Source organism: Rhinolophus sinicus, chromosome 17, assembly GCF_057876585.1.
Source record: "Rhinolophus sinicus isolate RSI-liver-muscle chromosome 17, RSI-T2T, whole genome shotgun sequence".
In the NCBI taxonomy this organism is placed as follows: domain Eukaryota; kingdom Metazoa; phylum Chordata; class Mammalia; order Chiroptera; family Rhinolophidae; genus Rhinolophus; species Rhinolophus sinicus.
The window spans coordinates 59233616-59260558 of NC_142517.1; the positions used below are offsets into that span (position 1 = coordinate 59233616).

At 34.6% G+C, this 26943-nt stretch overlaps 1 protein-coding gene across 17 annotated transcripts in view; it reads left to right on the top strand.

Annotated features, from left to right (window-relative positions):
- LRCH3 (leucine rich repeats and calponin homology domain containing 3) overlaps positions 1-26943 on the top strand; it is a 103099-nt gene that overhangs the window by 62944 nt on the left and 13212 nt on the right. For 3 of the 17 annotated variants that reach the window (XM_019723651.3, XM_019723654.3, XM_088793729.1), the window contains exons 9-19: positions 925-1073; positions 4107-4183; positions 9017-9068; positions 9452-9601; positions 12931-12981; positions 14720-14773; positions 18575-18646; positions 22243-22297; positions 22809-22916; positions 24238-24356; positions 24995-25132. In XM_019723651.3, coding sequence (XP_019579210.2) covers positions 925-1073; positions 4107-4183; positions 9017-9068; positions 9452-9601; positions 12931-12981; positions 14720-14773; positions 18575-18646; positions 22243-22297; positions 22809-22916; positions 24238-24356; positions 24995-25132 — 1025 coding nt within the window. The remainder of the gene's footprint in view (positions 1-924; positions 1074-4106; positions 4184-9016; positions 9069-9451; positions 9602-12930; positions 12982-14719; positions 14774-18574; positions 18647-22242; positions 22298-22808; positions 22917-24237; positions 24357-24994; positions 25133-26943) is intronic. The other 14 variants (XM_074330426.2, XM_074330464.2, XM_019723653.3 and 11 more) reach the window with 9 other exon arrangements.

Here is a 26943-nt window from a genome sequence, read left to right on the forward strand (position 1 = left end):
AGAAGTAGACTCCTCCAAATTCACTCTTCCCAGCAAGGGCATTTTTTAGGTTGTCTATAGACCATCATATAATAATGGCTGCGGTTTAATCCGTTTCTGGAGAAACCATCTCAGTAGCAAGGTTTTTTTTCCAGTGTCCCATTTTAACCGGCTTTTAAAGATGGCTACTTTTTAAACTTAAAAATAATGGGGTCCTCCTAAACTTATTAGAAGAAGTAATGATGTGGCTATATCTTAATTATACGCTTCTCCTCACCTCAAAGTATTTTGAGAAAAAAAAATTCCTCAAATGATTCGTCCACAAACTGCTGCAAATATCTACTATGCTGACCTCTAGAAAATAATTTTCTAAATAGAAAAGCTTTGTTCTAGTTATGGACAGCAGTTACAGGAAGGGAAACAGTAGTCAGTGTCTATTTTTTTATCTCCAGGTTCACTTTCCTCCTGCCTTTTCTCTTTTCTTTTGAGTTGTGTTAGGTTTTCTGTTTTTCACCTCTTCAAAGAGATAAGATTAAGCACCAAACCTAAAACATGGGGGAAAAGCTTAAAAGAAGTTGTAACTTTCGGTGTTTAAAAATTATCTTCTTTTTGTCTCACAAACCCAAACTGTCTTATTTAAAACAGTAAAGAGATATCCAAAGAAAAAAAAGAAACATTAGAGGTCTGTATTGCAATAATTACCTTCAATTACTGTATTCTTTAGTGAATAAGGACTAACATTTTTCTGGAGCCTATTTTTGTGAGTGGCCAGGGACTAAATAATAAAGGCTTACATAATATAAACTTCTCATTCTTTCCACTTTCAGAATAGAACATGTTAGGGAAGAGGAAAGAATGCAGTTTATTAATGTCTTTTATTGGCTGTCTAATTTGAATGTTTTTTTTCTGGGGTGTGTGTGTGTGTGTGTGTGTGTGTGTGGACAGTGGAACATGATCTGGATCAGATTGACTACATTGACAGCTGTACTGCAGAGGAAGAAGACGATGAGGTGAGACAGCCCAAGGGTCTGGACTCAGACAGCCTCAGTTCACAGTTTATGGCATATATTGAACAACGGCGAATCTCTCATGAGGTAGTACATACATTTACGCCTAAATATGTTGCTATCCCCTAGTAAAAACAGTTCATGATAATATAAAGTTCTTTCATATCAGTGATTTGTTGGTTTAGGCCTAATTTTTATTATGTTCGTTACTGAATTTTTCAGATTTATTCCTTAAAAATCAGACAGTAGTCTCAAGTAGGCTTTAGGTTTGTTTTTCAAATAAAAAGACAGATTCTAGAATCTTGTAAAAGGAATTAAAGGAGTACTGAGTATCCTATGCCTTTGAAGAAAATGCAATGGAATATGATGCTTTCCATTGTTGTTCTTATTGCTTTTTTCAGTGTTACCAACTGGTAAATCATAGTTTGAGCAGTAATTAAAAATTGAACCAAACTGATGACTTTGGAGCAACATGCAAACTTAACCATAGAATTTTTATAATGAGCTTAATTATATTGGAGCTTTTATGCTCAGTTACACAGAACTTAAATTGTTTGCCACTAAAATTCTTGGGTGTCTCTTATAGTGGAACACTGAGTTGCCTTATAAAACAAACGAGCATGCAGTGCACTGCAGAGTCTCGGCCAGTTCCCCAAGGGCCGTAAGTAGCAATAGCGTTCTTCAGTATATCTAGACAGCGCAATAAAATGGCCTCGCTTTAGTGTGTTCATGTCTGGAGTTGGTCCCAGGCTCTGAGCAGGGGTTATTTGAAAAACACATGGAGCCTTTTTAGAGAATGATGAACTAGAGAATGATCACTTCAAGTAGGACATGTTACGGAGTAATATTATGCTTCCTTTAAAAAATCCTTTGGTTTTCCTACCTGAAGGATTTTGAACACAGTATTTTTTGTTGGTGTTCAGAAGACACTGTTGTATTTAAAGTTGGATAAAGTTTATAAATCAAAGTCCTGCAGCCAGAGTTAGCAATGTGTACCAGGTGATTAATGAAACCACTTATGGTTCAGGCTATACTATCCCTGCTAGAGCAAGTACTTTGCAGTAAAGTTAAAATTAACAATATACACTATAATCTTAAAGGGTATCTTTTTCTTTCCTTGTGGTCTTTTTCTTTGATTGTTTTATGGTTAATTAGGCTGTATAAATGAGATATTTTTCCCAAAAGTGAACATGCGTATTATACTACTGGTGAAAAATCATAGTATTATTTCTTTAATCTATTGTATTTGCTAGTTTGTAATATGTTTTTAAATTCCTGTTACTTATTGTGTATTGTAGTCTTTATGTCATAAGGCTCCATATGAATTCTGTGTCATAAGGCTTTCTAAAATTTAGCATCTATAAAAATATGCTGAAGCAGTATTTTAGATGGTTTAGTAACTAGTGAAGTTTTTTTTAAATATTTTTGAATACTATCTGAAAATGGGTTGGTAAAAAACTAATCTATTTGAGATTTTAAATACTGCTACTGTTTAATTTTATAATACCTCTCACATTATATAGAAGCATTATGATAAAATAGGATATGACTTACATTTATAGAATATGACTTATATTGCTTTAAAAAATTAAACCAATGTCACATTTATTTTGTAGTGAAAGTTTCCTGTGCCTCTTGCAATAATTTTAGATAATTGCAGTATTGTAAAAACCAGGGTGATAAGTCACTGATGTTAACATAGTAGGAGAGATTTTTGTTTATTTAAAAATGCATATTCACTGAAATTAGAATAATTACTCTCTCATCTGGATTCTAGAATTGTGTCTCATTTTATATGCTCTCAGCCCAGACTTTAAGGGAGTCACCTTTATCCCTTTGGAGTAACTCACCAAAGCAGATTTTATAGTTACCGTGTTTCCCTGAAAATAAGACCTAGCCGGGCAATCGGCTCCAATGCGTCTTTTGGAGCAAAAATTAATATAAGACCAGGTTTTGTATTATATTATATTATATTATATTATATTATATTATATTATATTATATTATATTATATTATATTTATTATATTATATTATATTATATTTATTTTATTATATTATATTATATTATATTATATTATATTATATTTTATATTATATTATATTATATTATATTATATTATACCCAACCCGGTCTTACATTATATTTAAGTAAGACTGGGTCTTATATTAATTTTTGCTCCAAAAGACGCATTAGAGCTGATTGTCTGGCTAGGTCTTATTTTTGGGGAAACACGGTATATGTGATGTACCTATTTCTGGCAGATAGACTATAAATAGTTTTACATTTGATTTTTTAGATATCCTTTTTGGTAACTTGTTCTTTCCTTTCAAGAATACCCATTTTGATAATTATTTTGGGTGTTGAAATAAGATTATATTGCTTCTATGGATTCTCATTTGACAAAATACATGCTGTGAAGACCTGTAAGCCTCTACCTTTGATTTATAATTTCATTTTTCAATATGTGGTCCATATCACTTAAGTCAGTTTATTTTCCTCCATAATGTTTTTTTGAAATAACCTTTACCCTTTAGTTTATAAATAAATTAAATTGCCAGTATTTCTCTTTCAATTAATGTCATTTTACGATAAAAATAAATTACTTTTTGCTTTGTCTTAATATTCCATCAACATCCTCAGTTCTGTATGTATGACTAACATAAGTAACAATTTGTGGTGGTGAAGAAATAAAGCAATGAAATCTATGAACTCCCTATTACTAGAAATATTCAGGAGAAGCTGAGCAAAAGTCAGAGTAGGGTAGGTAGAAATTTCTGTTCCAGATGAAAATTTGTTACTAGATGACCTCTAAGATCCTTTCCAACTCTAACATCTTATCATTCAGTCACTATAATTTATACAGTACAGTGAGAAGGAAAACTACATTTTTGAAAATAAAATAAACATGTTTGGATTATGAATAGTTTTGTGTTTACCAAAGCAGTAAGATAACCCATAGTTCTTTAAACAAAAATTGACATTTGAAGATTCTGTTAAAATGTTTTTTAGTGTAATATACATTTTTCTAAATGCTAAGTTGAATGTGAACTGTGTAATCACAGTGTTCTCGATACATATGTTAAATTGAATTGATTTATTTGTGCTTTTTTGGTATAGGGTTCACCAATAAAGCCAGTACCCTTGAGGGAGTTTCAAAAAACAGAAGACGCAAGAAGATACTCACATCAAAACAGGTTTGAAAAACCAGTTCTATTCATTTGTTTCTGTCTTAACTCAGTAATAATAATAAGAGCATGAAATGATTTTGTTTTGTGTAGTTCAATGTATAATGAAGATGTTTAGATACTGTGTGTTTTAATACTATGTATTTAGAGTTGAGTGGTAATGTGCTTTTGTGCTTGTGTAATAGCAAATACAAATAAAATTGATATATTGATTCTAAATTCAGATCACCTAAATCATTACCTGTACAATTATTTGATTTGAAGACTCTTAATAACAATGAGATTTTTATGGTGATGTATCTGGATTTATGCTTAAAGAGAGCTAAATGAATTTCAGGAATCCTGAAATGTTTTTATACTTAAACTTTTTATTGGATAACACAGAGATAAACAGAAACAGCAATATGCATCCTCAGTCCTATTTCATTTGATAGGACCTTTTCTCTACACTAATACCTCACAGAGTATTTCTAAAATCAGGTTGACCTTTTCTAGTATTGCTTCTTGTTCTTGAATTCCAAAAAGTTTCTTACCATAAACTGTATCACAATAGTTGAAAAATTCCTAGTCTTTGGTCTTCGCTTCCTCTGTTTTTATGAAGTCTTAGAGCAGTAGACTTAACCTGCCCATTCTTAAACAACAGTAAATTTACCATGTAGATAGTGTCATACATAGTTCCTTACTTATACTTGACAGGACATTAAAGTTGTTTAGGGGACTGAGATATAGATGGATAAAGAAAATGGGTAGAATAATTAAAGAAAGAAGCTCATAACTTGGCCTTTTATAATTTTATCAGTTCATAGGGATTTAAATTTCATATCTTTGAAATTTATCACAAAATGGCTTTTTAGTTGCCATGTGTACTTATACTGAAGGTGCGGTCTTCTGAGACTCCAGTTTCATGCAGGGATTTCCTATTATATTTCCTCACTTTGGGTGGACCTAGGCTCTATCTCCTGTCCTTCTTACTTCCTGTTTCTATCATATGAGTATGTAAAGCTCAACGTCTCTAGGATCTAGTAGAAACCCTCAAGGTGAAAGCCAGCTTTTTTGCTCAGTTATATATTAGTTTTCTGAGGCTTCTATTAACAAATTAACACAAATTCAGCAGTTAAAAAAACCCATTTATTATATCACAGTTCTGTTGGATAGAGGTCTGGAAAGGCATGCGTTGGTTCTCTGCTGAGAGTCCGAGACGCAGGGCCGAAGCCAAGGTGTTGACTGGCCTAGATTCTTAATCAGGAGATCCTGGGGGAGAATCCACTTCCAGGCTTTATACAGTTGTTGGCAGAATTCAGTTCCATGCAGTTATAGACTGAGGTCCCCGTTACCTTGTTGGCTATCATCATCTGGGAGTCATTTTCAGCTTCTAGAGTTCACCCACATTCTTTGGTTTGTGACTACCTCCATTTCAAGCCAGCAACAGTGGGCCGAGTCCTTCCCATATTTTGAATTTCTCTGATTTCCTTTTCTGCTGCACCTCACAAACTCTCTTGCCTCCCTATTCTTTTAAGGGCTTGTGTGATTATATTAGGCCCACCTGAGTAATCTATATTTTTAAGGTCAACCAATTAGTAACCTTAACTTCATCAGCAAAGTCCTTTAACATAGGTAGTGTACTCATTGGAGTAACACTAGGGGTGGAGATCAAAGGGGCCAAAAGTGTGCCTGTCAAACCTTAATCCAGAGTCCCTGTTTTCACTCTTTTTTAGAATCACTCTTTTTTTCCATGGCACTTCAGCAGTGCATTTTAAAAGATTTTATTCAACATTTTAGTTGTTTCCATTGGAAGAGTCATTCAGAGTGTCTGATCTACTACAGTGCTTAGGAACTGAAGCCACGATTACAGTCGTCCCTCAGTATCCCTGGGGGATTGGTTCCAGGACCACTGTGGCTACTTCGCAAGTCTTAGTCAGTTCTCTGTATCCCCGGGTTCCACATCCGCAGATTCAACCACCCGCAGATTGACAATGCTGGTTGAATCCTGACATGCAGAACCCTAGGATACAGAAGGCTGACTGTACTTATTAATACTTTTAATTGGGTGGTTCACATCACTAGACCTTAATAAAGCCTTTGGATAAGAACTTCGTACTTTATTCCAATAACTAGTTAAGCTCTAAGGTAAATACATTTAAACAACACAAGTTTAAACTTCGTAAGTCCTCTTATATGGGGACTTTTTTCAGTAAATACCTGTACTGGTTTTGATCCGCGATTGGGAGGCCGTGGATGCGGAGGGCCGACTGCACGCATTCATCTGTGCCGTTTTATACCAGGGACTTGAGTATCTAAGGATTTTGGGATCCGCGGGGGACCTGGAACCAATTTCCCAAGGATACTGAGGGACAAATAAGTTTTTGAGGAGTCAAAAGTTATACTTGGGTTTTGGACTGTGTGAGGGGACGGGTGACCAGTGCCCCTAATCTCCAAACTGTTCAAAAGTCGTTTGTTTAGTTAAATATTTGCTAAGTATCTTCTATGTGCCAGTTACTTTTCTGGGTATTGGGGAACAGCCATGAACTTAAAAGTTCCTGTCTTCCTAGAGCTTACATTCAAATGGAATCATGAATTTAGAACCTAGAAAAACAAAATCAGCTAAAAATGATTGGCAACTGTCTGGCTGCCAAGACTTGCCTATAACTCGAATAATAAGTTAACCAAAAAAATCACCCACCTACAAAGTCTCAAAGGAATTGAGTTCATTGAACAAACTGCTACTTAACGTTAGTCATTTCTGAAAAGAAAGTTGCTTACTTCTTTTTTTTTCTACTACTTCTCCTCCCGTCCCCTCACCCCCCATGTGCATTGCCACCTACCCCTTCTACACATGCACATAGACCAGCTGCCTGGGGTATAATAAAGGTAGGGGGATACATTAAATTAAAAGTATTATGATAAATTGATAAGTATTTTCTAGTTATTTGCCAAGATGGATTAAATAAATGTACAGTTAAAACTAACAATAATTATCATTTATTTTTTATATCATTTTTTAAAAATGGCTTGCTTATAATCCGAGTGGTATTTTAGTTCTGGAGAGATGGCAGTATCAGACTTGGTCTTGCAAACTTCATTAATTTCTGTTAGAAGCAATATAGAACTAAAAATCACTTGGGTAACACCTGGAAGATTTTAGTTTCATAGTAAGATAGACAAAACTAGAAAAGCTACTCATGTTAAATGTGATTTTACAAACAAAGAAAAACAGAGGGGCAGTTCATAGTCTGCCTTACAGAGATAAAGTTCTGATTTACTCAGTTTAAATAACTTTAGGATTTCAAAGAGATGCTTATAGTTACCTGCATTTTTGTTTCAATATTCCATGCTCTTGGGACAGTGCCACTGCCATTCATTCAAACTATATTTCACGAGCACTGCAGTGGTTCTGGCTGCGTGCTAGGTCCGTGGGGTCATAGAGTTAACCTTTTAGTGGATGTAGACAAATATATATAACAAATATTTGTCAGGTAAGTGCTAAGTGCAGTGAAAAAAAGCAGGGTAAAGAGTTAGTAGTGTCACAGTGAGGGGAGAGTGAAGAGTGAGAACAATTTTATATGAAGCGGTAATATCTAAATAGAAACCTGAAAAGCAAGGGAGCAAGCACTGTGGCTGTGAGGGGAGGAACAGTCTAGGCAGAGGCCCTGGTGGAGGAACGTGCTGGGTATGTTTAAGGAACACTAAGAAGTCTGAACAAAGCAGAGCAAGCTTAGAGTGTGAGGTGAGTGTGTTACATTCTATTTGACATGCCTACTAGACATCCAAGTGCAATATCAAGGAAGCAGTTAGATGAGAGTTTGGAATAAAGGGGAGAGAATCAGGGTTTATACAACCAGCAGAAATCCCAATTTTAAAGAAAAGTGAGATTCTTAAAAAGACCTTTTCTAAGAGGAAGATCTCCATATGTTGAGATTTTTGGAAAGGGTTTGAAGTAAGGAATTAATATATGATAACTGAATAGACCTTGCTAGAGAAAACAAGATTCCATAGTGGGTATGTTTATTAAAGAGGATTCTCATCCTGAATGTCAGTTTGAAGAATTGGTATTATAGTTAGTAGGTAATAAGAAACTATTGGAGCTTTGGGGGATTTGTTTTTGTTTTCCTAATAACACACGGATTTAATGCATTTAAATCAGTCTGCTAGCCTAATAATCATAGTTTAAAATTTCAGGTCCTAAATGTCAACGAGTCACTACTTCAACATTGTTAGTTTTAAAGACACAGAGGAATAACAGAGACTTGAAACACTAAATCCAGTTCAGTGAAAAGATAACTACCAAACTGTAAGAATTAGTTTTCATCTTTTTTTTAGAAATGAAAATCAACAGAATCTTCACTTTTGTTATTAAAATTGTTTCATCAATTGAAAATGAGAGTAAGAGTGCTCTACAAGTCCACTTACCGGGTTCTGTAGTATTCCAGATTTCTGTTGATAAAATGGCTTTGTATAAAAAACGGTCTCCATTTACATGTATCTTGTTTCACTCATCGTAGTAAAGAAGATAATAGTTATTTGTGGTATAAAGAAATGATAGTTTGAAAAGTGATCTCCAGTAACTGTTGTCAGTGCTGGCTGGCACAGACAGTTGTTAGGTATCTATAGCTGGATCAGTGATATCATCACGTGAAACATGAGTTGGAGACATCAGGCATTCGTATAGCTTAGTTTAATGACAGGCTCAAGTTTGCAAAATGCATTAGTCTTGCAGTGCTGACTAGACAGTTTGCCTGTTGATTAATAAAAAGCTACGTTAACAATGAAGTTTTACTTATCTTTAATATATCTGTCTGGCTTATCAAAGAGTTTTTCCTTTCTTTTTTTTCGTTTTTGGGTCAGGGTTCCAGTTGAGCCATCTTCTCTCTTGTCACTATCACCAAGTCACAATCAGGTAAATTTTTTTTTCTCCTTCAGTTTTTTGTTTTTTTGTTTTTTTAACTGAGATGGTTTTCTTATAATATTTAAATTACCGGTAATTGCCAGAGATCTGTAAACTTCACTACCTGTCTCCTTGATTGTACAACTAATATAACATGTGTACCTGATGCTTGCTAACAGTGTTTTTAGATACAGAGAGAAAATAAATCTTTATCCACGTGATAGGATAGCTTTATAGTACACATAAGAACATAGTACAAAGATGAGGAAAGATTATTAATAAACACATTTAAAGAATGCTAGGTGACTGCAGAGTAAAAGTTGGGTCAGCAGGAAGGAATATTGATAAGTTGATCTTTATCCCCACTTGCGTATACAAACTGACTTTTGTTCCAGCTATCACATCCAGACTTGGAGCTCCATCGGAGAAGAGAACAGTTAGTGGAGCGCACTCGGAGAGAGGCACAGCTTGCTGCCCTGCAGTATGAGGAGGAGAAAATACGGACCAAGCAGATTCAGAGAGATGCTGTCCTGGACTTTGTCAGAGTGAGTCCTTTGAATGCATTTAATGACATTCCTAAAATTTCTTAAGTGCTTATTTATTTTGCTGAGGCTGTCGGGTTTTTTTGGTTGTTTTTGCTTTTCTGGTTTTTTAGTTTTACATTTATTTATTTATTTGTTTATTTATTTATTATTTATTTGGTTTTTAAGGAGGCTCAGCTCACAGTGGCCCATATGGAGATCGTACTGGCAACCTTGGTGTTAGTCGCACTATGCTCTAACCATCTGAGCTAACAGGCCTCCCCAAGGCTATCAGTTTTTGTTGTCTTAATTAAAATGTCAGCTTTCTTTCCTCATTGTGAAGAATCTTGAATAAATAGTGTAACTGTCTCCTACTTGTGATTAGATTAATTGTCCACGTGTAGACAGGCCTGAGGACAATTAGAAGTGATGTTAGAACAGTAGTCTCCCCTTAATTAGCAGTCTGTCGTTAGACATATCACTTTACTGTCCAGCTGCCATTTTTTCAATCTTTAGTGCATTAGTAAAGATCAACAATATTATGAAAGTGAAAGTGCCATAAAATATAAACTATTATTATCTGAACCTATCTCTAACTTCCTCACTCTACCAAAATTTGAAAGGCTCATAGGCTTAATACTTCAGAATCACCTTTGCTTCTTTACTTTCTGTTCTTTCCACACTTACTCAATTAACAACCCCTGTTAATACTTTTTTTAAATATTTTGCAGCTTCTACAGTTGCATGTAAACTGGGTTCTATTTTTTTTGCCTATATTACTTAAATCTTTTTGTTCTGAAATTGCCTTGGATTTTTCCTTCATAATTAAATAATTATTTGTATTTTTGTTTGTTTGATCTCTCTCTCTCTTTCTCTCCCCCATTTATCTGTAAATTCCATGAAGACAGGGACCATGTCTGTCTTGTTTATTGACTGCCATGTCCCTAGGTCTTAGCAGGTTTTAGCCTGTAGTAAAGCTCAATAAATATTTGTTAAACGAATGATTGAATGAATGAATCACTCTTATCCTCCAAATGCTTTCTCACTTGTGTTTCAAAACTCTAGCCAAAGACCATCTTCTTTAAGTACCATTCACATGATAAATTCTCTTAATTTTTTCAAATGTATCAGCCTGTGATGATGATTTCTGATACTCAGAGAGGATAACAATCTGCCTGAGGTTAAATACTCAACTAGTATGTGGCAGAGCAAGGATTCTAATCAAGACAAGCTGAACAGGAAATGGAAATCAGGTTGATGGAAAATTAAGTTTCTTAAAAAAAAAAAAAAAAAAGGCAGGCTGGCTCCAAACCCTACTCTATGACCACAATGCTATACTGACTCTCAGTTATAGTAATGGCTAACACATGCTATGTCCTCAGTGCTGTTCTATTCATTTTACATAAATTAACTCATTTACCATATTTTGCCATCTATAAATAATGCACACGTTTTTGCCCAAATTTGTGAGGGGAAAAATAAGGATGCGTATTATACATGGGTAGTACTAATTCCGTATCTATATAAATGTTTTTAATTCTTTTATTTATGCTCATGAGTTAAAAGTGTAACTCTAGAAATCAATAATGATACCCTTATGCAGACTAATACCTGTAATACAATAATCAGTTTTGTTGAACTTACGAAGAACTTGCAACAACAAAGAGTTCTTGGCCTTTTGTAATGCGTAAATATCGTAAATTTGTTACCGGAACATAAAATTTCTTGCATCATAATATGTTAAAAAATAAATACTAAAATTCCTTCATGCAAAAAAAAAAAACAAGTACCAAAATTTAAACAAATAAAAATTTGAATTAAAAAATTAAAACAAAAAATGTTATTTTTCCCTGAAAGTTTGGACCAAAAACATGGGTGCGCATTATGCACAGCAAAAGATGGTAGCTTGCCTTCTGTAGAAGTCATATAGCTAGTAAGAGATAATGACATTGTAGACAGTCTTGATTAAATGTCAGATTAGGGTTTGATCTTAATCTGTTAGGCAGAAGAGAACAATTTTAAGTTCTTAAACAGGAGCAAAACATAAGAGGAAAGGTACTCCTGAAAAACTAATCTATTGATGTTGAACATGTTAGAAAGAGACTAAGAAAGAGGGAGAAAAATAAAATAGAAAATAATTGCAATAATTAGACTAGGATGCAAAATAAAAGCATAAAATTAGATGATTTCTAAGGTTCCTAAAGAGAAGTAGTGTTGCATAGTGGTAAGAGCTAAGAATCAGAAATATCTGAATTTGAATTCAGATTTGCTTCTCAGTATGTGCTTGACTTTTGGAGAGTTATTGAGCCATTCTGTGCGTTTAGTTTCCTCATATATGTAATATTTTACTGTTAAATATTAACTTCTTCAGAATTATTATGGATACATCTAATACTTTTACTAGTATGGTGAGTACTGCTCTCCCTACTACCACATGGATTTAAAATTTTAACTATAAGAGAGATTTCAAGAGAAGCATCATAGATATGTAGTGAATGTTGAAGAAATCATTGAAGTTAAGTAAAAAAAAAAAAAAGCCCCAAAGCAAGATTTTGAGGCTAAAAGAATGGTTTTAATGGGAGTCTAGCATTGTGGAAAGAATGTAGGATTTGGAGTCAGAAGACATAGGTGCAAATCTCATTTATGCTACTTACCAACTTTGCGACCTTGCACATATCACATGACTTCTCATCCTCAATTTTCCATCGTTAAATGACTGTGATATGATGTTTGTTTACCTCACAAAGTAAGAAGGATCACTTGAGGTACTGTATGTAAGAACACATTGTAAAACAGTGACTATGCAGATGTTGTATTATTATTTGACATAATAATAGAAATTAGCAAATTGGAGAAAAGAGCCAGTTAGTATGGGAAATTGTGAGTTCGTTTTTGGATGTGTTGAACATGAGGTGACAGTGGTGTTTCCAAGTGGAGTGTTTCCACAGGCAGTTGAAAATGCAAATGTGAAATTTGGCTGATAGAGGAGAGCTAAAGCTGTTAGCGTTAGAGTGATATTTGAAGCCATTACAGAAAAAGAAAATGATTTCATTGAGAGAATATAGTGAGAGATAACTACTGTGACTGTGTTTGTATGCATATACATATAAAACAGTTTTTAATTTCTATTTATAGACATGAAAATATTGTTTGTCATTTTACTGCTTTTCCTCATTTAAATTCTAAGCCGTTTAAGGGAAAGGGCAACATCTTCTAACCAGTAAATCTAAAAAAATACTATGCACAAGAGATACAAATATTAATGTGATTATTTTAGTAAATAACAGTTTATCATTTCTAGTGTTCCAGATTCTAACCAACTTCCCTTTTTTTGGGGGGTCGGGGGTTTATAGCAAAAAGCAACACACAGTCCACAAAAACAACAACTCTCCTTAGGTGGCGAGGTAAGTCTATAATCAGCTTTTCTTTGGAATTTTTTATTATTGCAATAGAAATGAAATATTTGGCATGTGGTTATTGTGTGTTTTCAGTGATCAATATATTGCCACTTTCTCTTTTCCCCTCACAAAATTCTACTCATTAGGAGAAGACACTGGCCAGAGAGTTTATCAGAATCTGTAGATCAGGTTTTTTTTAAACTATACAGGTCCACCTGGAGGTTATTTATTTCCCTCCCCATCCTCACCAGAGGTACCGTGTTACCCCGAAAATAATACCTAGCTGTACAATCAGCTCTAATGCATCTTTTGGAGCAAAACTAATAGAAGACCTGGTCTTATTTTACTATAAGACCCAGTCTAATAGTATAGTATAGTATAGTATAGTATAGTATAGTGTATAGTATATAGTATAAAGTATAGTATAAAGTATATAATGCCGGGTCTTATGTTAATTTTTGCTCCAAAAGACGCATTAGAGCTGATGGTCCAGCTAGGTCTTATTTTTGGGGAAACAGGGTATCAGCTCCCTCATCCATTTTCGAAGTACACAGTATAGTGAAAGAGAGTCTTGAGAGGGTGAATGGTATCGGTATTCAAAAAAACAAGACCCTACATAGTATTTCGGCTTGATTGATCATTTCCTAAGTGTGTATGTTATTGATTATACTTTGTACAGATTAGTTTTATAATATTAAGTAGTATATTTTCATTACAAGTTAACATGTAAAATTAACTGCTTAAACTTTTTAAAATTTATGTACCTATTTTGATCAGGAAGCTTACTAAATGAATATTTTTATTGTAGTTGGCTTTCCATTAGCCATTTTCCTTTATCTTTGCCCTTTCATTTATTCAATTTATGATCATTTCTTAAAAACATGCATAAAGACATTACTTCATGTGAACCTTGAGTTTGCTTTTTGTAAAATAAATTTTTTGAAAACCACACGTACAGGGCTTTAGGAGCATCAGTTTTCAGCACAGTGTTTTTAAAGCACAAGTGTTTCTGGAATGTTAAAAATGCGTTGTTCAGAATGTTTTAAAATATCGATTATAAGGTTTTAAAAATCTTACTGGACATATAATAACTACTTTTTTATTTATATGAGAACTTATGCATTGGTATAATACCTGAAAGATTCACTTAAGCATTTTCAGTTGTCTTTTCTTCGTATGGTAATAATTCTGTACAAAACTTTTGACAACTAAAGTTTGAAAAGTTAATGCACTGTTCCCTTTTTTACACCACATTTCCTTCTTGATGGTCATTCTGGAGAATTCATTATTTAAAGCTTCTCAAGAAAATAACAGTTTTAAACTTTCCAGTTATACTCTTGTTCATTCTGAGAAAGGTAACGAAGCGATGCCTGGACTAGAAATCATGACTCTTGAGTTTATTTTTTTTAATTTGTCACTGGCTCACTAAATGACCACAAATGCTTAGGTTACTGCTCCATCTATACTTGTTTTCTCTTCTGTGACCAAAGAATAATCTCTGTCCCCTCACTGAGGCAATAAGATCATATATGAAGTTGTTTAGGTGCTTTAGAAGAAAATCATTACTCAGAATCAACTTACTACCTATCATGGTACATGAATTCCAGATGATAGTGAATGTGATCATATATGTTGGCATCTTCACAAGTGTGTCTTAATATGTCTCTGCTTGTGTAATTGTGAAATACGTCACGTGTGTGCGTAGTTTGTTTTTGACTTTGCTTCATTTTCTCCACCTCTCCAGTGTCCCTTCCCATCCAGAAGGTCTCAGCACACTGATGATAGTGCCTTGTTAGTGGTAAGAGCCTTGCACAAAAGTTTTAAATTGCTGTGTCTAGATATTGGAGAATAGTTGCCGTACCTTTCATTCAGGAATGACCTAAATACCATAAAACATGCTCGGCATCATTACTGCTTTACAAATAGCTAGAACTGTTTCCCTACATTACTATTTATGATTTACCCAGTTCTGCAGCTATGATTCACATATCTTTGTTAGTGTTTCCAAAAGTAAAACATTTGCATTGAGAAACATATTGGCTTTGTATGTGTGTTGGGAGGAAAGGGCATAATATATTAGTTTTTTAAATGTCATTTCTAATTCCAGATGCACTTCCTTTATTAATCATTAATTTGTCTCATTAGTCACCTTTGTGTTAAATGGATTCCCTTACTCCATGATGCTAATTACATAACTGTGCATTTGGCATCCTGTCTTAGCATCGATCTTAAGCTACTGAAAATCCCAACCTTAAAAAAATATATATATCTCAAGATTATCTCTCCATGCCCATTTTTTAAACCCAGGGAAGCATTATCTTGGAATGCTATCTACTGATCATTTTTAACACTGGCTTACTTTTACTGTCTGTTTCATCAGTTGAAAATGAGCATAACATGAGAACTTTATTGAAAGTCTTACTTTTATTGGCCTTAAAAGAGAATTCTAACCATTTACATAATTGCTTTTCCCATCATGTTTTATGTTATTTTTTCACAGTAGTATTGAAAACTAGCAGTTCAAAAGTCTGCCGTCTATAGCAATTCCTGTCTTACGTGCTAGTAACTGCCGTTGTTGTGCATACCACTGCATGAACTGCGTATTTCAGCATGAGATTCCTATTACATAAACTTCCATTGTCCAAATTTCTGTGTGTTCTGCAAGCAATCATCATTTCCTTTGAGATGGATAAAGCACTTTTTAACTGGGAGGTATTATAGATAAACATAACCACCAGCCTCCGGAGTTTCAGTGGAAATTAATTGGCATGAGAAGCAACTAATAATTTTAATTAATACAGAAAAATATTGAGAGCCTGTGATGATTCAGATGCTTTTCCAGAATTATCTCATTCACTCCTCATAGCTACCTTAAGAGTTAAGGTTAAACTTACCATCATTTTACAAATGACTACTGAGGCACAAGAACGTCTTGTCCTGAAAGTGACTTGTCTAAGGTCACATTGCTGGTAAGTGCCAGGCTAGGTTCAAATCTACATCTGGCTGACTTGAGAACCTGTATTAAACACCATGCTGTATGGCCTCTTATACTATAAGTGAAAACAATTTAGGAAACGAAGATGAGATTTAATAGCACATATAGTAAGAGATAGAAGTCTGAGTCCTCAGACTTTTTTTCAAGGAAAAAGTGGAAATTGAAGAAACAACAAAATCCCCTTAGCATGAAATCTGAAATCGCCTTCAGCCATTTTCAAAACATATACACTTGTATTTTAGTTAATCATATTCATGTCTCACCTAAATGAGATGGCATTTGAAAGCAGGGGCTATGTCTCACATATTTTTGCATGCCAAACTATGTCCAACACTATGAAAAATAGTCATATTTTAAATCATACCTCTGATCTCAAAAGTACTCTTCAGTGGCTTCATATGGTAAAATAAAGTCCATACTTCTTAACATGGCCTACAAGCTCCTTAGAATAAAGTCCAAACTTCTTAATGTGGCCTATAAACTCTTACATATTCTGGCTACTGTGTCTTTCTCATGTCTGGGCTCAAGATACACCAGCATTTTTCAGCTCTTCAAATATAGCAAACCCTTTCCTACCTCAAGACCTTTGCAAATGCCTCTCCCTCTGCATGGAGTGCCTCTCCCTTCCTGCCTTATACCTCTTGGTTCATTCCTGCTCATTATAGGTGTCAGCTTAAATGTCACATCTTTAAAATGGCTTTTCTGCAACCCTAAGTCAAGCTTATGTCTCCATTGTTACTTTTTTTCCTCAGAGTACTTTTAGGTGGATATTTATTATTTTATCTCTCTCCTCTATTAGACTACTAGACTGTAAGTTTCACAGGCCCAGGAATCTTCACTCTTGCATTTACCTACCGTGTTTCCCTGAAAATAAGACCTAACTGGAAAATAAGCCCTAGCATGATTTTTCAGGAGGATATCCCCTGAACATAAGCCCTAATGTGTCTTTTGGAGCAAAAATTAATATGAGACCTGGTCTTATTTTCAGGGAAACACTGTATGTATATTCAGTCCCTGTCACAGTTCCTGATATATTAGATGCTCAATAAATATTTCCTGAATGAACACGTAAATGCTCTGCATCTAATAATTGTTCATTGAATTGTTTCTGGATGTAAAAGTCTGATGGGATATATAGCAAAGTAAATGTTGAATTTGATTTAAAGACCTTCAAATACAGAATTCGAAATAAATATTAGTAATGTTTAATATCAATTATACTAACATTCTCTTAGGGCTGCCCTTCTTGAGGCTTCTGTAGCTTTCATCTATTTCCCATCTGCATCTATATCCCATCTATAAATACTAGCCCATGCCTAGGCTCATTTTGCTTCCTCTTCCCTCCACTCCTTCTTTCCTTCTTTGCCAAAATAGTGGCTTTTAGCCTTTTTATATTTTGAGATTAACAGTAATTCCAGTACATTTGATTGTAAGGAGGACCAGGAAATCTAAGCAGGTGAAGCATACACATTGTATTACTGTAGTCACAGTCTTGTTCTTTGCTAAATTTCGTTCTTCACTTTTTTCTGCCTTAAGAAAAACTATGCTGCAGTGTGTGTTACATAGATTTTTTGGGGGGTGGGAAGGAGAGACATTGCTACCTATTGACTCATTAAAAATACAGTTGTATTTATTGTATTGATCACTTACTCTATCTTCTAAACATCCACGTGTATTCTTGTTCATCTATCCCATAATTCAGATCTTGGTGATCCTAATTTAAATTTCTTAAAATTATTTAACTTATAAAGCCTTTGATATCATTAAGCCTCTGTCATTTTGTTGTTTTAATGGGTACAATTATCCAGCACCCTTTGTGAAAGTCCTGTCTTCTCTGATTTCTGCTCCCCGGCAAATGAAAAAAATTGTCATGTCTTGAGCAGCTTTTATCTCTAATCAGCAAATTCTGTACAGTAACTTCTAACACTATAATATAACTAACTAGTTGTATATAGGTTAGAGAATGGATAAAGGATTTAAAGAACAGGAAAATTCTACTTAACCTCTTGTAGGTCATTTGGACTGTCACAGAGGTAGAAATGAAGTGCTGGTTCATCCTTAAAGTGTGATACAAAACCCTCATGCCATGTCTTCTCACATCAGAGCCATTAAATTAAATGATAGTAAAGCTATTGGATTTACTGAAATTGGATTAATATTGAAAAATATTGTTCTTATTCATGTTGGTTCTTCTCAGTTAAATGAGCTCTGTAACTGGATTTTTTTTTTTCCCATCATAGAAACAACATAGAACTCATTAGTTTCAAGGCTATTTTGCTAAACAAATTTTGATGTTCTGAGTTTTATTTCTAAATAGAATTGTTTTTAATATATCCTGCCTTTCATTTCTTGATTGATGTATGAGGTATTGAAATAGCTTGAATTATTATACATGGAAAACTTTTTATAAATTATGGATTACCCCCACCCCCCGAGTGTTCTCTTTCTGTACTATCAATATTTTAGTAAACCATCTGAAAGTTTGTCAGTGACCTTTCCTTTTCTAATTTCACTGATCAGATCTGCTTGCCTGCCTTCCTGCCTGCGTGACATTTTGCTAACATAAATGCCGCTTTCTGTTTCTTTTTCTCTTTTGTAATTCAGTCGCTGTCAGGGTTGAATGAAGTGGGCTGTGCTGCTACCCTGCCTCATTCTTCTGCCTTCATGCCTCTTAAGGTATCTTTTGTTGCTGTAATTCACCAGGAACTTTGGGGCGGGAGGGGGGTATATAGTGGAAGTCTTAAATTTTCCAATGGATTGGTCTAACAGCAGCAATCTGAAATCTAGGATCGCATGAAATATACCTAAGCTTATGAAACTATTTGAGTTTAACATTAATTTCACTTGAATTTTTTTTTAAGTTTTATCATGTCAGAAACAGTCATAAAGCCTTGCGTTAATTCTTTATATTCAGATTCTGATTTGACGTGTCATTCTAATTTTCTAATCATTGGTTATTGTTTGGAGTTATTATTTTACTTTGGCTAATATATAATGTCATATTCACTCTGTTGTTAATGTACATGCAAAATGATTTGAATCCAAGTCCCCAAAACTGTTACTGCCCAAACCCCCTACATTATGCTGTTTTGGTAAAAGTTTTATTGGTACACAGCCACTCCCATTTGTTTCTGTATTATCTGTGGCTGCTTTTGTGCTTAACAACAGAGTTGGAATAGTTGTGACAAGAGATCATATGGCCTGGAAGCCTAAATAAAGAACCTGTAGCATATTAGTTTTTGAAGGCCTCTAGGAATGGTAATTCCTTATTTGTTATCATGACACATAGAAATGATTAATAATCCTCACTGTCAAGAAGGTTCTTTCCTTTTCTAACTTCTGTCTGTCCTCCTTGGTTTATACTTATTTCTTCTTTTCTTTCCAGAGTGGTTTTCTAGTAAATAGCAGTCTTTATGTGAGAATCTTTATATTTGAAAACTCCTACAATGCCACCCTTATCTTCTCCCTGAATTAACTGATCCTTTAACAGGTCTTTCCCAGCCTTTCAATCCTTAGGAACTTTCACAAGTTCTCTGCCTTCCATTTTGGCTCCCCAGTCCCCAGCAAGAAATGCATCCCTGGTGCTAAGCATGAAATAAGGGTTTTTCACATGTCTTAACTCTCAGCGTTAAGTTGGCTTTTTCCATTTTGGTATTCATTTTGCTCAGTATCCGCTATAATTCTCAAATGTCTTAATTGTACTTCTAAATGATAATTTCTACATCTTATGTCTTTTGTTTTCCTAAATACCTAAGTTTGCTTTTTTTGCTTAATACTTCTCTAATTTACCAGAATACTTTCAAATTCGTACATCATATCCTTCTAAATGTTCACCCCAACTTTATAACATCTGTAAACCTGACAAACCTCTCGGATGCTACAGGTACTTGGATGTCTCCTGAAAAACTTTATCATTCCCTTCTGTGTTAACCCTTTGCTAGCCTTTCTCAGCTAGGTTCCTTATTTGAACAACACAGAAAATTATTTGAGGGACTGTTTGTAAAATTCTCTCAAGGAAGGGGTATACCTAGTACCATACTAGATGTATAGGAGAGAAGTTAATTCATTACACTCATGGGATACTTTAGGGCACTGGGGCTTATTCTCTCCCAGAATCATAGATGAGAAAGGCCAAAGTGATTGTGTCAAAAGTTGTGTGATAACTCAAACTTTCTGTCAGACCTGCTGCACTCTCACATGATTAGTTTAAAAAGATATAGTCTTTATTTTTTTGGTATCCCAGTAACATTACAGCAGGTGAAGTTATATATAATCATGATTTTGAGGCATGATTTTATTTATTTTGTTGCTAAGCCAGGCATAAAAGTTGAGTTCTTGTCTATTTTCTTTTTCTCTTTCTTTGCTTTCCATTTCTCCAAGAGTTCTCAAATACAGTCAATGGTTTACAAGTGATTTGCATCAATTATTTTAGTATCCTAGAATGCAGGTCAGTTAGATTTATAGTTTTGATAAAAGTACATTTCAAAAATCACCATTTTACAAGTCCCCTCTATTCTGATTTTGTTTTTCATTAGACCCAACTGTGTATTATCTTTTGGTGTTTTTGGAGGTAAAAAACATTTGCTGCCATCAGTGGAATTTTTGTCAGCTCTTCCCTTCTCATCTAATAGAACTGCCTATTAACTATTGTTTCATTCCTTACTATGCTGAAATTTCTAACCTAACTCCTATTAATGGGTCTTTTTATTTTTTTTATTTTTTTTTTTTTTTTTTTTTAAGGAGGTCGCAGCTCACAGTGGCCCATGCAGGGATCGAACTGGCAACCTTGGTGTTATTAGCACTATGCTCTAACCAATTGAGCTAACTGGCCACCCTTAAGTTTTTTAAAAATATTTTTCCTCTGTATCTGGAATAATTGCTACTTTTATGTTTTTCTGCTTGTGCCTTTGGTCCTTGAACAGGTCTTTGTTTAGCTAACTAGTTTTTTCCTTCCTATCTCATATTCCTTGAAAATAAAAATAGTCTTTTGTTTCCTTATAAAAATATCCAGCTTTTCCTCATTTGTCTGTTCCTTCCTTTCATTAGTTCCTATTGTTGGTTTAGATTAAATTTGTTATTTATTTGAATTTCCATTTCTTCTCAACATTCTAAACTTATTTTATTGTCATCTATAAACTTGAACATGTTGCCTTTTTCAGTAATAAATATTTAATACATTGCTTTACTCAAGAATGCAGCTTACTTTTTAAATTTTAATTATCAACCTAAGAGTATCAAAACAAGGAATGGTTACCACAAATTGTCTTCCAGATTAGTCCAAGAATTTTCTGAACAACATGGCTTCTACTTATTTATTTTAGTAGTAAAATTCCCTGTCATCATTCATTTCATCTGACCCAACTCCAACTAGAGAGAAAAGATTTCTGAAAATATTGAAACCCAACCAAAAGGGAGAGAAAAGCATGGGAGCAAATGTGTGTGTGTGCGTGTGTGTTTGTATGTGTGCATATGTGTGTGTTTAAGTCATTCTGCTAGTTCAAAAATGTGTCTTAGTAGCATAAGGTTATATTTAAATTATTGAGTAAAACTACATGTCAAGGCCTGAAAAATTGTTATTCTAGCTTTTCTTGATTCTACTGCCCTGCCAAGTCTTTTAATATCCCTAACTTGGATGATAAAAAAAAAAAATCCCTAACTCAACCAGCGAACACTTCTTTTTAAATTAGCTTAACCACATTTCCCTTTTTTTTAGGTAAACTTTACCAGTTGAGTGAGCTCTTCCTCCTTTTTACAATTTCTTTGTTCAGTGAATTAAAAACATCTTAGACTCAAATACAAGTCTGGAAATACAGCTATCTATCATCTTTAAACACCTTATTTCTTAACTGAAATGAAGAAAACCTCATCACTCTTACCACATTAAATTTTATTCTTCAGAGGGAGGTAAAAATACTTTAGGAACTATACCAGAAAAATACTATTATAAAATAAAATTTTATTCTCTCCTATACTTTTCTCAATAAAGTTTTCTGCCTTAGGATGATCGTTTTTCACAATCATAGGAAAGCCCTCTTATATAATAGGACTATCTTTCGATAATGCATTACATAAACCTTGTATAATATAGAACTAAATAAAAGGTTTGCCCTTAAAAAAAAACATACAAAATTATTATACCAAGTTCTTATTTCTAGACTTAATTTTTAAGGAGAGTTGCATGGTTTTTTTCCTTTTTAATCCCATAGTTTCCATAAATGTGGAGAATCCTCTTCTTGAGTAGTAATTATTGATATGTCTCTATTTCCCCACAGAATGATGACAGATCTAATGTTCTGACAGTATCAAGTTCGCCTACAACAGAAACAGGTAATAGACACAAAGTGCAGTTACCCACATCAAGATTATAATTCTTTACCAGGATTTTCCTGATAAATTAGTTCTTACAGAACTGTGGGTTCCTTTTCTAAAATGAGAAATTAGACACAAAATTTAGAACTTTCTACACATTTTCAGTTTTTTAATTCAACTCGTTGTTCAACTACTCAGCCATTTGATATGAACAAATTAGCATGAGCTAGCAGTGCTGTAGGTTTGCAGAGACTATATTCGATATATCAGCATTCATTCTGCCTTTATTGATATACCAAAAATAACATGGCAATTATTACTACATATAAGCAGCCTTCCTGCTGCCAGGGTTGTTTTTCTGTACCAAATTTTGTATTAATAAACAAAAATATCCTTTTACATTATTACCATTTTTAATTTGATTTTTTCTTTATTTTCCATTTATCAAACTTTTGTGACATGTGTCTGTTACTGTAGTTGATGTTTTTCCATCTCCTTTAATCTAATTTTGCTTTCTATGCTGATTTAGTTCACCATTCCCCTGCATATTCTTTTCCTGCTGCTATCCAGAGAAACCAGCCCCAGCGTCCTGAAAGCTTCCTTTTTCGAGCAGCTGTCAGGGCAGAAACAAATAAAGGTAGGAGGTGGTGACTGAAAGGGGACCCTGGGAGGCTTTATACAATGACATTAACTGTTACATGCTTTGAAACTTCTACCTTGAGATTTCACCTTTGCAAAAGCTTTAAACTCTGTAGTTATCTGTGATCTCACTGACATTAAAGTAGGAGACTCTTGTTTTGAATTTGTTTTAATTCAAAAGTTTCTTAGTAGCACCTAAAAGTAGGTGATAGTATTTGAACAAATAAAATACTTTTTCAGAGCTTCAGAGAATGTTTGTCCTCTCTGTAATGAGCTCTTTCTCAGATTTTTCTGTTGATAAAAGCTGTTTTCTGTGTTCTTAAAGAAATCAATCAGTAATTTTTAAAAATCTACTTAGTTCTTGTGTCTGTTAATTAATATGACAAATTTCTGCCTGGTCCCCAAAAAAGCTACCTGGACTTCGAAACAAACATTTCAAGTCTAAAATAAGTACTTTTATCTAACTGATAGATGCACTTACAGTGAGATTTAAAATCAAACCAGAGACACACTGTTGGTGGGATTGTAAATTAGTATGGAAAAGTGTTTATCTTATCTAATGTTGAACATTTGTACATACTATGATTTGGAATTTTGCTTTCTGTAATATGTACACGTATATTAAAACATATGTACAAAAAGTATTGATGGCAACATTATTCATAATAGCCCCAAAGTGAATGAATCAGTGATAGAATGGATAAATAACTATGGTATATTTATACAATGGGATACCATATAAGCAATGAAAATGAACAAATTAACATATACAACATGGATAAATCTTATAAATATGATGTTGATCAAAAGAAGGCAGACCCAAAAGCATACATACATAAATATGGTTTCATTTATTGAAAGTTAAAAAATGGACAAAACTAATCTGTGGTGTTAGAAGTCAGGAAGTCCATAATTAGAACCTGTAGTGTTGGAAGTGAGCTTTGGCTACTGGTGGGTAGGGAGCTTGACAAGGGCTTCTGGGTGTTGATAATGGTTGTGTCCACTTTGTCATGATAATTATTGAGCTGTTTGCTTATGACTTGTAATTTTCTCTGTTATTTTTCAATAAAAACATTAAGTGGATATAATCAATCACTCAAAAGTAGTTGAGCCAAATGGGTAATGGACATTTGTTGGTTTTTTAATACTGTTCTCCCTATTATTGTGTATATTTGAAAATTTCCAGAATAAAAATTTTTTTTAAAGAGTTAATCCAGAAGTAGAAAGTGCTATACTTGCAAGGAAACAGATCCGGTCAATTGAATTTTTTTTCTGGCACTGGCAGTTGCCTTTCTGTCTTACATGCTCATGTTTTTTAGGTCATGTTTCACCCCTTCTTTCATCTTCTGCACCTACCACTGATTCTGCAGATTCCATAACAAGACAAAATTCAAGGCAGAGAGAAGAAGAGCTGGAATTAATAGATCAACTGCGGAAAGTGTGTACATTACCATTGAATTACACTTTTTCATTGATACTGCTATAGCCCATAATCCTGCAATCACTTATTCACTTGACTTATAATTTCTAATAGAATAAACAAGTCCCCATTGTATACTGTGTTGCCCATTGTGTGATGAAAGTGAAAGAAATTTTGCTATTAAGGAAATTCTTTACAGCTACTTACTAAGAAAATGAGATGAGTTATTCTATAAAGCTTAATCCTTAGCCCTACTCATTTAAAATTTTTTTCTGCCTTATGTAGTAAAGGAATCTTGTAAGAGTAATAATAATTTACATGTATGTACACATATACATATCACACATCATATATAGTGTATATTTTATTTTGGAGTTGAAAGAAAATCTAATGTTTTGTTTTGTTTTTTTAATCAGGAAATTGTAAATGAATTTCTCTTGTGGTACTTTGCACCACCGTGGCCTGGCTGCCATACTTATGTAATCAATCTCCATAACCTACTGACTTAAGATAGAAGGATAAAATAGGGATTGTGGTACTTAAGTTACTTGCTTTTTATCTTGATTTCTAATTAAATATATTCCATTGTAAGTCCAGTGTGTCCTATATGTCAGCCACTCTTCCGTTAACATGTGACATGTCTTCCTGTCCTTTAGCATATCGAGCACCGGTTGAAAGTGTCTCTGCCTTGTGATCTCGGAGCAGCTCTAACCGATGGTGTTGTTCTCTGCCATTTGGCCAATCATGTGCGGCCTCGATCTGTCCCAAGCATTCATGTCCCCTCACCAGCTGTAGTAAGTTTGTAATGTTAAAAATGTTGGCTAGTCATCAGACATTTATTAAGTACAATGGCAGGCATTGTGCAGCACGCTAGGGATACAAATGTGAATAGTCCAGTTCCTGCTTTCCCAAGTCTTACTTCTATGAGAAAAAGTAGGCAATAAACAATAACTTACAGCAGTGTGATAAATGTTAGAAGAGAGGTTTGTAAGAGGTGTACTATAGGAATACAAAAAAACAAGCTCTTAATTCTGCTTGAAGAGTTCAGGAAAGCCTTCCCGGAAGAGTTAAACTGTAGGAATTTATCAGCATTACAGAGAGGGAGGAGGGATTCTGGGCATAGAATTCCTAGAGTCGGAAGATGAGGCTGAGCGTGGCATAGTCAAGGAATTCTTAAGTTGTTCAGAATAGATCATGCACAAGGTGTGGGTACACAGGGCCGGAGAGGTAGCTAGAGAGGTAAGTAAGCCAAAGGCCATGTGACAGTGGCCTCATGTTCCATGTCAGGGAGGTACAAGTGTTTGTTTTCATGTAGACAGTGAGAAACACTGGAACAATTTGAGGGGAATAATATGGTTATAATTGCATTTTAGAATAATGAATCTATTTCAGGAGTAGAATTGACATGATCTAGTGGCCAACCTCACGTGGAAAATAAGGGAGACTATGCATTCAAGGTGACTGGCAGGTTTTTAGACTGCTGGTCAGATCTGAATGTCAGAATCAGGGTGGTAACCCTCAAAAGAAGGAGCAAACTTTGGGTTGACACTCCCTTTTTTCCTACAAATTTTTATTATGAAAGAATAAGACAAGGAACACTCTTAAAGCCTCCACCTAGATCTGACATTTATCTCCTTTTGCCATCTTGCTTTGACACTGTGTGTGTGTGTGTGTGTGTGTGTGTGTGTGTGTGTGTGTGTGTGTGTTTTAACTACATCATTTATAAGTTGCAAATACAACACTTCACCCCCTAAATATTCAGAGAATTGTCCCAGGCCACCTTGCCTTTCCCCATAGCCTATAGCCAATGACTTACTGATAATGAGCTCCCTGCCTCAAGGTGGGAGCATGGTATGATTCATACTCGTTGCTCCCTGTGGGATCAGGGTGAAACTAGAAGGGGACAGCTGTGAGCCATTAGCAGCCAGCAGGGAGTGGGGGTAGAAGGTGAGGATAGGTGCCAGACTAGGGAAAGGGACACTGGGTGAGGCACCAACAGCATCTACAAGTTATATTCAAATTTCCCAGTTCCAAGAATATCTTTCATCACTGCTTTCCCTCTCCTCCTCAGTATCCACTCACGTAATCAGGATATAATCAAAGTTCCCACATTGCATTTGATTGTTGTGACACCCTGAATGGAAACTACATTTATAACATGATTAATAGTATCTAACCTTTTCAAAAGATTTGACTCATCTCATTTTCGGTCATTTGTGGTTAGTTAGCAGGCATTTCCTGATACAAATTCTTTACTTACATTGTAGTTATGTCTAGGCCTATAGGTTGCCGCTTCTGGATTTTCACCTTGCTACCTCTCTAGATGCAAATCATTTATCCCTCCCACAGACCTTTATTCTCCTAAGTGTAAAAGCTGCTTTGTTACCAAAGTCCCAAGAGGCTGGTATGGCTCTTTCCCCTCTAGCACATCCAAAAACAAGAGTCATACATTTGTTTCTACGCAAAGTAGGTAGCCACTTTTTACTTAGTGACCTGAGGAAACAAGCGTTCAGGTTTACGTAGGAAAGGCAGAGAGGAGCAGGAGTGCTCCCAAGTTAACTGCTCCCAAAGACTTGAAACACTTGGTTCTGATCCTAACGGTGGT